At 55.1% G+C, this 13,353-nt stretch overlaps 2 protein-coding genes across 4 annotated transcripts in view; one reads left to right on the forward strand and one right to left on the reverse strand.

The window, feature by feature from the left end:
- Window positions 1–2,652: 2,652 nt before the first annotated feature.
- Window positions 2,653–6,320, reverse strand: INHA (inhibin subunit alpha). 2 transcript variants are annotated; one of them, XM_017856784.1, is made up of 2 exons: window positions 6,142–6,320; window positions 2,653–3,678 (listed from the first exon to the last, which is right to left on the reverse strand). In XM_017856784.1, exons 1-2 carry the CDS (start codon window positions 6,197–6,199, stop codon window positions 2,846–2,848), a joined length of 891 nt encoding a protein of 296 aa, XP_017712273.1. In that variant the 5' UTR covers window positions 6,200–6,320; the 3' UTR covers window positions 2,653–2,845. The 2 variants fall into 2 exon arrangements, with proteins under 2 accessions (XP_017712273.1, XP_017712272.1); XM_017856783.1 differs by having other exon boundaries at window positions 5,747–6,216.
- Window positions 6,321–7,004: 684 nt separating this feature from the next.
- Window positions 7,005–13,353, forward strand: part of OBSL1 (obscurin like cytoskeletal adaptor 1) — a 26,002-nt gene continuing 19,653 nt past the window's right edge. The window contains exons 1-6 of one of the 2 annotated variants that reach the window (XM_017856786.1): window positions 7,005–8,154; window positions 10,065–10,334; window positions 10,420–10,671; window positions 10,814–11,116; window positions 11,263–11,559; window positions 12,897–13,169. In XM_017856786.1, coding sequence (XP_017712275.1) covers window positions 7,143–8,154; window positions 10,065–10,334; window positions 10,420–10,671; window positions 10,814–11,116; window positions 11,263–11,559; window positions 12,897–13,169 — 2,407 coding nt within the window. In that variant the 5' untranslated portion in view covers window positions 7,005–7,142. The remainder of the gene's footprint in view (window positions 8,155–10,064; window positions 10,335–10,419; window positions 10,672–10,813; window positions 11,117–11,262; window positions 11,560–12,896; window positions 13,170–13,353) is intronic. The other variant, XM_017856785.1, reaches the window with a different exon arrangement.

Below are 13,353 nucleotides of genomic sequence, written 5' to 3' on the forward strand. Positions count from 1 at the left end.
TTTTTTGAGATGAAGTGTCACTCTGTCATCCAGGCTGGAGTGCAATGGCGCGATCTCTGCTCACTGCAAACTCTGCCTCCTGAGTTCCAGTGATTCTCCTGCCTCATCCTCCCAAGTGCTGGGATTATAGGCAAGTGCCACCATGCCTGGCTAATTTTCATATTTTCTGTAGAGATGGAGTTTCACCATGTTGACCAGGCTGGTCTCGAACTCCTGACCTCAGGTAATCCACCCACCTCAGCCTCCCAAAGTGCTGGGATTACAGGCATGAGCCACCGTGCCTGGCTTAAACATACTTTTTGATCTAATCCAGTTTGAGCTGGGTTTTCTATTTAAACTGACTCCATACAAAGGGTATTCACAGTATGTCCCTAATGATTAGCATTGGGAACAGGGAGCATTTTTGAAATTCACTGCTCTTGGGTTGGTGTCATGATGAGGATAGAAGACAAAACGATGTCTGTAGCCACTGTCAAGCCCCTCTTAGGGAACTGTGAACATCATTCCTAATTCACTACATTGGCAGAATCTAGGTCTTAGAGACCTTAGAAGGGGTGGCTCCAAACAGTGCCTGTCAGACGTTGGGATCTCGCAGATTTCACAGAGCAACAGAATTCCAAAGAAAAATCTTAAATTCCAAACTAGAATTGCCAAGTTTAAATTTTGTTGGGTAAAAAGGCAAACAAACAAAACCACTGCCTTCTACCCTCTTCATAACATCGTGAAAGAGCCAACACTGTCACACACCCACAAGGAGAAAAGGTAATAGGTAGCAATAAAAGATAGCCCTTATAAAATGAATATATTTGGCTTTGTGAAAGACTCACTCATACTCACTTTTCTCATTTTGTCTCAGACATGTGCACGCTTTTCACTTGCAATACCAGTCTGCTAACTGGCCTCGTGGAGAATCCTGTGCCCCTCAGTAATCTGCCCCCAGCCCTCAGCACCCATCCTCATCCCCAGGACAGGGAGAATCTGGATAACACAGGGTTCTAGGGGGCCCCAGCAGGAAGAATGAAGAACTGAAGCCTAGCAGGAAAATTGAAGGTCCCAGTGAAAGACCTCACTGTTTGCGCAGGGAGGATCTAGCCAGAGAAGCCAGGCAGGCAGCACGTAGAACATAGACAGGCTTGGAAAAAACCTCCCCTTCCCACCACTGGCAGAGCCCAAGCAGCTCTCTCCCCAGCCCACTGCCTAAATAGGGATGCACAGAGCTTCGAATGCTGGGTCAACATGAAGGTCCTGGGAGAGACGGGACTGCGAACAGGCAGGTTTCCCCCTCCAGAACAGCCTCCTGGAGGACTCAGTGTCAACAGAGACGGGCGTGTACAGGAGCATGTACATGGCTCTGAAGGCTTCTGCGCTACAGGGAACAGTGGCTCATTCAGGTTAGCTCCAGTGGGGGAGGGGTGTTGGTGTAACTGTGATTCTTTCCCACCATACCGCTCACTGGAGCAGGCGCTTACCCTTCCACTCCATCAAGCCAGGCTGGTAGAAGGGAGTCTTTGACCAGTAAAAGACTCTGGTTGGATAAATACACACTGTAGTTGTGCAGTCAATATTAGAAAGTGTTCTCAAGTTCCAGTCTGATGGACCTGAACATCCCAGCCCTCCCCCTAAGCACGCGCGGGCGCACACACACACACACACACCTGTTAGAGACTGGATGGAACCAGCAACTGAGAGCAGGGACCCTGGGGTGGAGCACAAGGATAACAAGACCCAGGGGATAACGAGGACAGTGAAAAAAGCAGGGAGGAAGGCCAGAGGAGAGAGGTTTCCCAATGCCCAAATCCGGAGACAGAATGGACTGATAGGAAACGCAATGAAAAAAGGAAAGTACTGTTTTGCACCGTGCCCTGCACGCGCAAATTCACAAAAGAACTTTTCTATTTTCTGGCAATAGCCTCAGTCTTTCCACACTTCTGATGCTAAGGGCTGAGTTAAGGGATTATATAAAGATGTACAGGGGACGTCAACGGAGCCAAAGAGTTCATGAACTGGAATCCTAGTGCAGGAGGCCTCAAGTCTACAGCAAGAGTCAGTGATGGATTCAAAGAAGGGCCCTCGGCAAACCGAAATCCTCAGGTCTTTTGGTCAGGTGATCTGACCTTAACACAACACCACCTCTTTGCCCTTGTTAATTTCTTTCTGATGCTGCCAACACATGTATCTCTCCCTTACATCCCACCCAAGTTTCCCAAGTGACTCCAAGATCTGGCCAACTCTGGACAATTGTCTCAGTGTGGCTCCAAAGGTCACAATCTCTGACCAGGCTACAAATCACCTGACCTTGGGCTAAATGCCCATCAGCTGGGGCAAAGAATGGCAGGGGAGGGGACTAATGGCTGCCTTGGATGTGGGCACGTGAGTGCAGCAGTCTACCTTAGGTGTGCAGGGAAGGCACCCTGATTGACATGTCTGGTTCAGCTTGCATGAGTCCAGCTCTGTCTCCAGGGTGGCTCTCCAAGGAGCTTGGAGCACTATTGTGCCATCCCCAAGCATTGTAGATTCCCGACCGATACACATCCAGTTATAGCTCTTGAATTTCATGTCTCTAAGGTCAAGTGCGGCTGAGTGACCTGGGATCTCACAGTCCCATGCTCCTGGGGGCCCAACTCCATATCGGAGAAGCTGGAGAACGTATGCCAAGTTGTATGCACTGTGTTCTTTATTGAGACAGAAGTGGGATGGGGAGGGTAACCCATAGGCAGAGAAGTGAAAGGAGGGAGGAATGGAAGCCATCTATTTCCCAACTCTGCCTTTCCTCCCAGCTGATGATGGTGGGGGCTTGGCCACCAGCCATGGGATTAAGAAGGAAGACCCGCCCCCCTTAGACCCCTTAGATACAAGCACAGTGTTGTGTGAGAAGGTTGGGCACTGTCTCATACTTGAAAGAGTAACCTCCATCCGAGGTGGTGCGGACACGTAGAGGCCTCATGGTCCCTGGGAGAGCAGCACAGCAGGGCTGGGCCCCTGGCAGCAAGGAAGGGGGCTGGGCTGGGGTAGGGGGAGCCCCAGGGACCGGAAGGGGCAGGTTTGGTGGGATGTGCAGCCCACAACCACCATGGCAGTAGTGGAAGATAAAACTGGGAGGGTACACGATCCACCGTTCCCAGCCCAGCTCCTGGAAGGAGATGTTCAGTGCTACTCTGTGGCAGTTGGCGTGGGCAGCTGGTTCCTCCGGAGGCCTCTGCAGCAGGCGCAGAGCAGAAGGAGACCAAGGCCAGGACATCGGGGGAGTTGAGCGTCGGGCTCTCTCCCCTCCACTGGGTGGTCTGGTCCGAGTGTGGGCCACCAGGAAGGGCGTGGCCTCAGGCTGGGCTGAGCAGGTACAGACGGGACAGCGCAGCAGCAGCACCAGGACGGGGTGGGTCAGCAGAGAGAAAGCGGAGGTGGCCAGGTGCAGCACGGCCCAGCGAGGGGGGGCATGGCCCAAAGACATGGGCACAGCCACGGGTCCTGCCGGTGACAGTGCCAGCAGGCCTAGCAGGGGCTCAGAGCTATTGGAGGCTGCTGTGCCCTGCCTGTCCAGCCCAGTGTGGAACCACAGCTGGGCTGAAGTCACTTGGCGGCTGCGTGTGTGCTGGGATGGCCGGAACATGTATGTAAAGAGGCCCTCCTCAGCCTCCTGGGCCAGCCCTCCGGCAGTTGGCTTGTCCTCACAGCTGGCACCTGCAGGAGACAGAAGAAAAGGGAGAGGGCAGCCCTGACTGGCAGGGCCTGGCACCCCTCCTCTTCTGCAGAAGGGATGTGGCCGCCAGTCATGAGCCAATGATAGGCTGCACTCTGCTCTATGCCCTCCAGGATGTGGGGACTCTCCTGAGTTTTGGGAGAGCTTCTGTAGGCTCCCCATATTTAAATTTCATCATGAAAGGACTTTAAAAAATAGAAGACATTGCCAACTTCTCTCTGAAGTGGTTTTACCAATTAACATGCCCATCAGCAGTGTGTAAGAGGCCCTGTCTCTCTCCACTTCACCAGCACTAAGAATTGGCATTAGACTTCAATGCTTACTCACCAGACAGTGTTAAACAGTATCCTGAGTGGTGTCTACATGGATGGTTGTTATGTTACTTTTTTTTTTTTTTTTTTTGAGACAGAGTCTTACTCTGTCACCCAGGCTGGAGTGCAGTGGCATGATCACTGCTCACTGTAGCCTCTACTTCCTTGGCTCAAGCAATCCTCCCACCTCAGCCTCCTAAGAGACCACAGGCGTGTGCCACCACACCCAGCTAACTTTCGTGTTTTTTTTAGAGACAGGGTCTCACCATGTTGCCCAGGCTGATCTCAAACTCCTGAGCTCAAGCAATCTACCTGCCTTCGCCTTCCAAAGTGCTGGGATTATAGGCGTGAGCTATCACACCCAGCCATATTACTTTTTTTTTTTTTTCTTTTGAGATGGAGTCTAGCTCTGTCGCCCAGGCTGGAGTGCAGTGGCGCCATCTCGGCTCACTGCAACCTCCGCCTCCCGCTCTGCCTCCCAGGTTCAAGCAATTCTCCTGCCTCAGCCTCCCAAGTAGCTGGTGCCACTATGCCTGGCTAATTTTTTGTATTTTTAGTGGAGATGGGGTTTCACCATGTTAGCCAGGATAGTCTCGATCTCCTGACCTTGTGATCCTCCCACCTTGGCCTCCCAAAGTGCTGGGATTACAGGTGTGAGCCACCGCGCCTGGCCCATATTACTCTTTATATCTTTGGCATGTCAGGAATATTGTATAATAAATTCTTTAAAATAATTCCATTTTTAAAAGACAGGTTTACACCAAAAAAAAAAAAAAAAAAAAAAGAAGGAGGAGGAGGAGGAGGAGGGAAAGGCGAGTGGGAAGGAAGAAAATGGAGAACAAGGAGGAGGGGGAAGAGGAGGAGGGCTGTAACTCAGAACAGAGAGGAGTCCTTTCAAGAATGTGTAGTTGGCATCCTCACACTGACACACTCATAGACTATACTAATCATCCTGGAGCAGCACCCATTGATGGACTGGCAAGTGGAACTATACTGCTACATGGCTTCTTTCATTATCTAGTCACAATTGGTCCATTTTGCAGGTAAGGAAATTGAGGCTTAGAGAGGTGAAATGACATTCAATGACTAAGTGGCCAGGCTGGAATTTTGCCTGATCCCAAAGCCATCCTTCTCCCCACTGTGCTGCTAACGGACTGAAGTGAGGGAGGCAGGGGTCCTCTCTAAGAGAAAGGTGGACCAGATGACAAGAAAGCCCACCCAGAGGAGAGCTTATCCATTCAGTCAGTGGAACAAGGGGACACACATATGTCAAGACAGGAACTCAAGAGAAGATAGACTAGTTTTCCAGAAAAGTTTCCCAACTAATCTTTTGCCTGTATCTCTGAGAGCTTCTCAGTCTCAGCTACCTGGGAGTAAAGAAACAGGGTCTGGAGCAGCGAGCAGAGGCAGAGACAGGAGGAAAGGTGGCAGGAAGGGGCCCAAGCCCAGACATCTCCATCTCTAGAGACCCCTGGTCTCCCAGCGCATACCTCCCAAATGCCTCCCACCTGCCATGCACTCTAGGTACAGCCTCTCACTTAATCCTGAGAGGTTGGCGTTATCGCGCATTTTACAGATTGGGAGATAGAGGCATAAGAAGGTTTAATAACTGGCCTATTGTTGCAAAGCCACTGAGTGGTAGGGCTAGGATTCAAACCCAGGTCCACCTGGCCCGCAAACCCATGCTGTGCCTTGCTGCTTCTCAAAGTCACCCTGCCAGTTCCCCCACCTTCGTTACCTGTGGCTGGGAAAAGGATGGCCTGGGAGACATCCTCCTCCTCCTCCTCGGGCTCAGAGCCCCTGCGTGTGAAGCCCCCCAGGGCATGTCTTCGGGGCAGTCGCCTGACTCCAGGGTCCCCACCTTCCCTGGTCACCACAGGGGACCCCAAGGCATCCAGGAACAGGGCCCTCACCTTGGCCAGAACAAGCTCCCGGGCCAGCTCCGGCCCTTGGCAGCTGTGACCACCCTGTGGGGCCAGCAGCAAGAAGAGCAGTAGGGGCAGCACCATAGCTCACCTGGCCCTGCTAGCGGGGAACCCACACCCTCCCCCGTGCCCTTTCTGCCAGGGTCTGCCCAGGGCCGCTCCACTCTCCCCTTCCCATCCCACACCCACCCTCTTCTACCCTTCTCACCCAGTCTTCTCCAGTCCTTTCCACGCCCCACAGTCCGAGTTGCCCCTGCCCGTGGCATTGAGACCTCCTATCTCTGACGCAGATGTCTGTGGCCATGAGCCTTATCTCCCACTCCCGCCAGGGACGTGGGGGAGGGGCTGGGGAGGATTTCGCCCCAAGCGACCTCACACAAGCAAACATACAACCCCTCCTCCTACACACACACACACACACACACACACTCTCTCTCTCTCTCTCTCTCTCTCTCTCTCTCTCTCTCTCTCTCTCACACACACACACACACACATCCAGAGGTTTACATCAGGTGGGACAGGAGGAGCCTGGGAGCTGCAGCCGGCCAGTCCCGGAAAGTGTCATTTGTCAGGGAGACACAGTGCACCACCCCTCAGACCTTCTGCGGCCCCTTTGAATAAGCAGCTGCTGGGCCGGCCAGCCCTTGGGGGAAGGGCTGGAGCCGGGGCTAGAACCGGGGCTAGGGCCGGGGGCAGGTGGTCCTGCCTGCTCTATACTTAGCCCAGTGGAGCCAGTCTGGGCTCTTGTCCTCCAGCTGTGTCATCAGAGAATATTTTTGGGATTGGCAGCTGCAGGCGCCTCTGCCACTCAGGCCCAAGCCTGGCGGGTGGCTAGGGACCTGGCGGCTGGAGGTGGGAGGGAGGCGGGGGAAGAGGCCCAAGCTGTGGGAGGGGGCTGGGAAGAGAGGCTCCCAAGAGCAGGAAGCCAGGCAGCGGGCAGGAGAGGCTGCGGGGCCCCTCGCTGGAGAGGCAAACAGGAAGGACTGCCCCCTGAGCGCCAGGCTTCGGCCCGGTAATCGCCGCCGCCGCCGCAGAACTGCAGCTTGGGGCCGAGGGTAAGGAGGCGAGCCGGGAGCGGGAGGCCCGGGAGAGCTTCGCGGGTCCCCGCGCCTGGTCCCCAGCCGCGCCCCGGCCCCGCCGCCCCCGGCCTCGGCTCGCCCTCCGCCCACCCTCCCCGTTGGCCGCTGCAGGCGGTCTGAGACAGCCGCGATGAAGGCGAGCTCAGGGGACCAGGGGAGCCCCCCGTGCTTCCTGCGCTTCCCGCGGCCCGTGCGGGTGGTAAGTGGCGCCGAGGCGGAACTCAAGTGCGTGGTGCTGGGGGAGCCGCCACCGGTAGTGGTGTGGGAGAAGGGCGGGCAGCAGCTGGCGGCCTCGGAACGCCTGAGTTTCCTGGCGGACGGCGCGGAGCACGGCCTGCTGCTGAGCACCGCACTGCCTACTGACGCCGGGGTCTACGTGTGCCGCGCCCGCAACGCGGCCGGCGAGGCCTACGCGGCGGCCGCCGTCACCGTGCTGGAGCCACCGGCCTCCGAGCCCGAGCCGCAGCCCGCCGAGCGCCCGCTGCCATCGCCGGGGTCCGGGGAGGGCGCCCCGGTCTTCCTCACGGGGCCCCGATCCCAGTGGGTGCTACGGGGGGCGGAGGTGGTGCTGACGTGCCGGGCGGGGGGCCTCCCTGAGCCCACGCTGTACTGGGAGAAGGACGGGATGGCCCTGGACGAAGTGTGGGACAGCAGCCACTTCGCGCTCGAGCCCGGCCGCGCCGAGGAGGGCCCCGGCGCGAGCCTGGCGCTGCGCATCCTGGCGGCTCGGCTGCCGGACTCCGGCGTCTACGTGTGCCACGCCCGCAACGCACACGGCCACGCACAGGCGGGGGCGCTGCTCCAGGTGCACCAGCCCCCCGAGAGCCCGCCCTCGGACCCCGACGAGGCCCCAGCGCCCGTGGTGGAGCCGCTCAAGTGCGCGCCTAAGACTTTCTGGGTGAATGAGGGCAAGCACGCCAAGTTCCGCTGCTACGTGATGGGCAAGCCCGAGCCCGAGATCGAATGGCACTGGGAGGGCCGCCCGCTGCTCCCGGACCGCCGCCGCCTCATGTACCGCGACCGCGACGGCGGCTTCGTGCTCAAGGTGCTCTACTGCCAGGCCAAGGACCGTGGGCTCTACGTCTGCGCCGCGCGCAACTCGGCGGGCCAGACGCTCAGCGCGGTGCAGCTGCACGTGAAAGGTACGGCGGCGCCCGGGGCCTGGGGAATGGCCTCTCGTGTCCTTCGAGGCCCTCCGAACACCAGCCCTCCTCGGTGCCCAGCGCTGCCCCGAAGACTGGAGGAGAGGAGGTCCGCGGCAATATTAAAATACCAAACCCGCCCGCCTCCCGCTCTCCAGGGATTCGCATTTAGTAGGTCTCCTGGGTATTCAGGAACTTCTTAGCAAACTCCCCAAAAGATTCCGAAGCAGGTGGTGGAACACCACTAAGGAGTGATTGATGTACAAACCCGGAGGGCCGTAGAACTCTTCTCCCCTAGTGGTTTTCAACGTCTTTGTTATTTTACTTCTCCTTCCCCAACTGAATTCACAACCAGAGTCCCCATATATGAGACAGATAAAGGAGTATTTTGTGGGCCTAAATTGCTAAGTCTGCATGTGTAACAGGTACTTCTAAAGCATCAGTGAGAATAAGGAGGCTATTTTATTGAATACAGGCATTTGAAGTGAAGACTGCATTCATGAGTCCAGGCTCTGAACCCTGTGGGGACAGCCTGGCTGCATCTGTCACCTTGAGAAACAAGTGATTCAGTAGAAAGCTAGACGAGGGAGGACAAATGTCCTGCGTGTTTTTACTGTTCTTTGATTAAACTGCTCCCCACGTTTGCAAGAAGAGGAACGTGAAAGAGAGAAGGTTTATATTTAAATGTTGGATCACCAACAATATCCAATAAACGCTTACATTCTCATAAACAGAAAATTCAAAGGGAAAAAAAAAAAGCACATCCCAAACTCACCATTAGGTAACGCTCCCCATAATAGGATTTCATCACAACGCAAAGGATTTTACCTTCACTAGTTATTGTCCAGATTTTTCTCTTGGAGGAAAAAAAAGTTGGTAAATTCTCCTGAGTCCTGCCTGGCATGCAGTCAAGCATATGGCCCCTGGGCTGCGGTGGTGGCCTCACTGGTACAGTTCAGTGCGCACAGATTTGTCAGGCTGGTGCTGATCTGGACCTCCATCAGGAAAGAAAAGCCCCGAGGGGAGGCTGGAGGAGCTTCCCAGAGTTGCATACACACACACTGAAACTTGCTTCTGCAGCAGCCCCAGTTAATTCTCTAGTTTCCAACATCCTGTTTTCTTTTCTTTCTTTTTTTTTTTTTTTTTTTTGAAATACACTTTTGAAAGGGGTTAAAATAGCCAGGCGAGGTGGCTCACTCCTGTAATCCCAGCACTTTGGGAGGCTGAGGCAGGAGGATCACCTGAGGTCAGGAGTTCAAGAACAGCCTGGCCAACATGGCGAAACCCTTTTTCTACTAAAAATACAAAATAATTAGCCGGGCGTGGTGGCACGTGCCTGTAATCCCAGCTGCTTGAGAGGCTGAGGCACCAGAACTGCTTGAACCTGGGAGGTAGAGGTTGCAGTGAGCCAAGATTGCGCCACTACACTCCAGCCAGGGCAACAGAGCGAGACTCCATCTCAAAAAAAAAGAAAAGAAAAAAAGAAAAGGGTTAAAATACTTTAAATTCTACTCAGACCCTTGTGGAATATGTGAAATGCCTGGGGCGGGGGGCCCAGGGAACAGTTTGGAAATCACCAATCTAGGGCCTAGAGGACCCCAGAGAACAGTTTGGAAATCATCAATCTGATCCAACCCCTTTTCTCCCTTTCCCCATTTTACAAGTAAGGAGACTGAGGCCCAGAAGCATTGAAATGGACTTGCTCAAGGTGATGTGGCTAGTGTCAGGGCTGGATGAGAACTTAGGTCATCTTAGAAACCACCACTTCCCTTCTGGTAGTTTTCTGTGATTCCACAGTGCCCGCTGGCTCTGCATGAAGAGCACACAGCATGAGCTAATGCGCTTTGAGGCGTCCTACTCCTAGTCTGGCCCTTCTCCAGAGCCCTCTCTTGTCTCTCCCCTCTCCACAGAGCCCCGCCTCCGATTCACACGGCCCCTGCAGGATGTGGAGGGCTGTGAGCACGGGATTGCTGTGCTGGAGTGTAAAGTACCCAACTCCCGCATCCCCACGGCCTGGTTCCGTGAGGACCAGCGGCTGCTGCCCTGCCGCAAGTATGAGCAGATCGAAGAGGGCACTGTCCGGCGCCTCATCATCCACAGGCTGAAGGCAGACGATGATGGTGTCTACCTGTGCGAGATGCGGGGCCGGGTGCGCACCGTGGCCAACGTCACAGTCAAAGGTCAGCTAGCCTATGGGGAAGAGGCTGAGGTGGAGGCAGGCAGGTGCTCAGATTCCAGGCTGATGGATTCCCATCCGCATCTCAGGGCCCATCCTGAAGCGCCTGCCCCGGAAGCTTGACGTCCTGGAAGGAGAGAACGCGGTGCTGCTGGTAGAAACTCTAGAGGCCGGAGTTGAGGGACGCTGGAGCCGTGATGGGGAGGAGCTGCCGGTCATCTGCCAGAGCAGCTCAGGCCACATGCATGCCCTGGTCCTTCCAGGGGTCACCCGAGAAGATGCTGGCGAGGTTACCTTTAGCCTGGGCAACTCCCGTACCACTACGCTGCTCAGAGTCAAATGTGAGGGCAGGAAGGCCTCTGGACAGGCAGGGCAGGGCAAAAGGTTGGCCAGATGCCACAGTTGGGTTGGTGAAGTAGATTTAAGGTGGAAGGGCTGTGGAGGCCCGAGCAAGGCCGAAACACATCCCTGCCTTGGTCTCAGGTGTCAAGCACAGTCCCCCAGGACCCCCGGTATCAGCAGAGATGTTCAAGGGCCACAGGAACACAGTCCTGCTGACCTGGAAGCCTCCCGATCCAGCTCCCGAGACCCCATTCATCTACCGGCTGGAGCGGCAGGAGGTGGGCTCTGAAGACTGGATTCAGTGCTTCAGCATCGAGAAAGCCGGGGCCGTGGAGGTGCCGGGCGACTGTGTGCCCTCCGAGGGTGACTACCGCTTCCGCATCTGCACAGTCAGCGGACATGGCCGTAGTCCTCACGTGGTGTTCCATGGTTCTGCTCACCTTGGTGAGTTGGTCCTGCCAGACCCGCCCATCACTTCTCCTCCCTTCCCCAGCCCTCAGTGCTGGTCCTCTCACAGGCCTGCCATCTGCCAGCCTCTGCCCTCTGCCACCCCTTCTAGTTCTGACAGCTGCACTCTGTCCCTGTCTCAGTGCCCACAGCTCGCCTGGTGGCAGGTCTGGAGGATGTGCAGGTATACGACGGGGAAGATGCCGTCTTCTCCCTCGATCTCTCCACCATCATCCAGGGTACCTGGTTCCTTAATGGGGAAGAGCTCAAGAGTAATGAGCCAGAGGGCCAAGTGGAACCTGGGGCCCTGCGGTACCGTATGGAGCAGAAGGGCCTGCAGCACAGACTCATCCTGCATGCCGTCAAGCACCAGGACAGTGGTGCCCTGGTTGGCTTCAGCTGCCCTGGTGTGCAGGACTCAGCTGCCCTCACAATCCAAGGTTGGTGCCAGTGGGGACCTAAGTGGGCAGAGAGGGTCAAGACACAGAAGTCCTGTTGGCAAAACGAGGCAAGTGTTGGTCCCATTTCTTGTATCGGGGCCAGGAGAGCAAGGAGCATCCATGATGGGCTCAAGTTGAGGGCTCAGAGGTCTGGAAGGCCAATTTCAACTTACATGCAACATCCAGGGCATTGTTATCTTGATATATGTCAGCATTATATCCCAATTCTCTGGAGTGCTTTGTGGTTTACAGAATTCTGTCACATTGGTCATCTCATTTGAAAGACACAGACCCTGGCTGCTAGTCCCTGACCGCCTCCTGCTAAGTTGTCTAATTGCTGACACTGTCACTGCAACTTTCTACCTGCCAGGCACAGTCCTAATCACCTTACATATATTAACACAGTCTTCTCAATGGTCCTGCAAGATAGGGTTTTCTGTTTTGTTTTGTTTCGTGTTTGTTTGTTTGTTCTGAGATGGAGTCTCGTTCTGTCGCCCAGGCTGGAGTGCAATGGCGCAATCTCAGCTCACTGCACCTTCCACCTTGTGGATTCAAGCGATTCTCCTGCCTCAGCCTCCTGAGTAGCTGGGACTACAGACGTAGACCACCATGCCTGGCTTATTTTTGTATTTTAGTAGAGACAGGGTTTCACCATGCTGGCCAGGCTTGTCTCAAACTTAAGATAGGTTCTTTTGACATTCCCATTTTACAGCTGGGGAAACAAGCACAGAGAGGTTAAGTGACTTGCTCAAATTATGGAGCTAATGAGCACAGGTGCTGAATTATGAACCCAGGCAGTCTGGCTCCTGATCACACTGTGCCACCTGTTGAAAGGGGGAAGGAGGGGAACAAAGCATCCCTGAGAAGGACAGCTGGAGGTGGGGCGCTGAAAGTTCAGAGATCACGCTAGCATGTGCCATGTCACCATTGCTGGAGTTTGTAAGACCAATCAAGGAATCTGTTGGCACCCATGTGCTGGGTCTTGGGGTGATTCGCTGTCAGCATCGCAGGCGGAGGGCCAGGTGAGACCTGACCAGCAACCAGAGCAGCATTTCCAAAATGGGCACCCTGCTCACTGACATCAGAACCACCTGGAGGGCTGGTTTATAATGCAGATTTCCTGGCCCCTGCATGCTTGGGAGTCCAAGAATTCTGCATTTTTAGCAGGCTCCCTAGGAATTCTTACCCACAGCCAAAGCACTGCTCTTAAAGGTTGGTGTGTAAGCCTAAGCCTATTTTTAAAAACCCCAACAACAGCAGTGGTTCCCTCTGATGCATCCAACACTGAGCCCATGCACCGTAGGGAGGGGTGCTTATCTGTGCTTCTCCCCACACAGAGAGCCCGGTGCATATCCTGAGCCCCCAGGACAAGGTGTCATTGACCTTCACAACCTCAGACCGGGTGGTGCTGACCTGTGAGCTCTCAAGGGTAGACTTCCCGGCGACCTGGTACAAGGATGGGCAGAAAGTGGAGGAGAGCGAGTTGCTGATGGTGAAGATGGATGGGCGCAAACACCGTCTGATCCTGCCTGAGGCCAAAGTCCAGGACAGTGGCGAGTTTGAGTGCAGGACAGAAGGGGTCTCGGCCTTCTTCGGTGTCACTGTCCAAGGTCAGGAACCACGCCAGCCTGGGCTCCTGCAGCCAATTGTGGGGCCGCATAAGCCATGCCCTCTGGTCTGCTGCCCACTTGGGGGAGTCCTTTACAGGGAAAGCCCAGTGGCCCAGGGGACATGTTTCAGATAACTCTGCATTTGCTGCTTTTTTTTTTTTTTTTTTTTTTTTTTTTTTTTTTT

Source organism: Rhinopithecus bieti, unplaced genomic scaffold, assembly GCF_001698545.2.
Source record: "Rhinopithecus bieti isolate Rb0 unplaced genomic scaffold, ASM169854v2 scaffold_42532, whole genome shotgun sequence".
Classification (NCBI taxonomy): Eukaryota; Metazoa; Chordata; class Mammalia; order Primates; family Cercopithecidae; genus Rhinopithecus; species Rhinopithecus bieti.

Excerpts from the sequence above, each read along its gene's own strand:
- INHA (XM_017856783.1), bottom strand. The coding sequence starts at position 6,017 with ATGGTGCTGCCCCTACTGCTCTTCTTGCTGCTGGCCCCACAGGGTGGT. Across the intron at positions 3,679-5,746 it reads CATCCTTTTCCCAGCCACAG|GTGCCAGCTGTGAGGACAAG; the intron begins GTAACGAAGGTG and ends TGTCTCCTGCAG.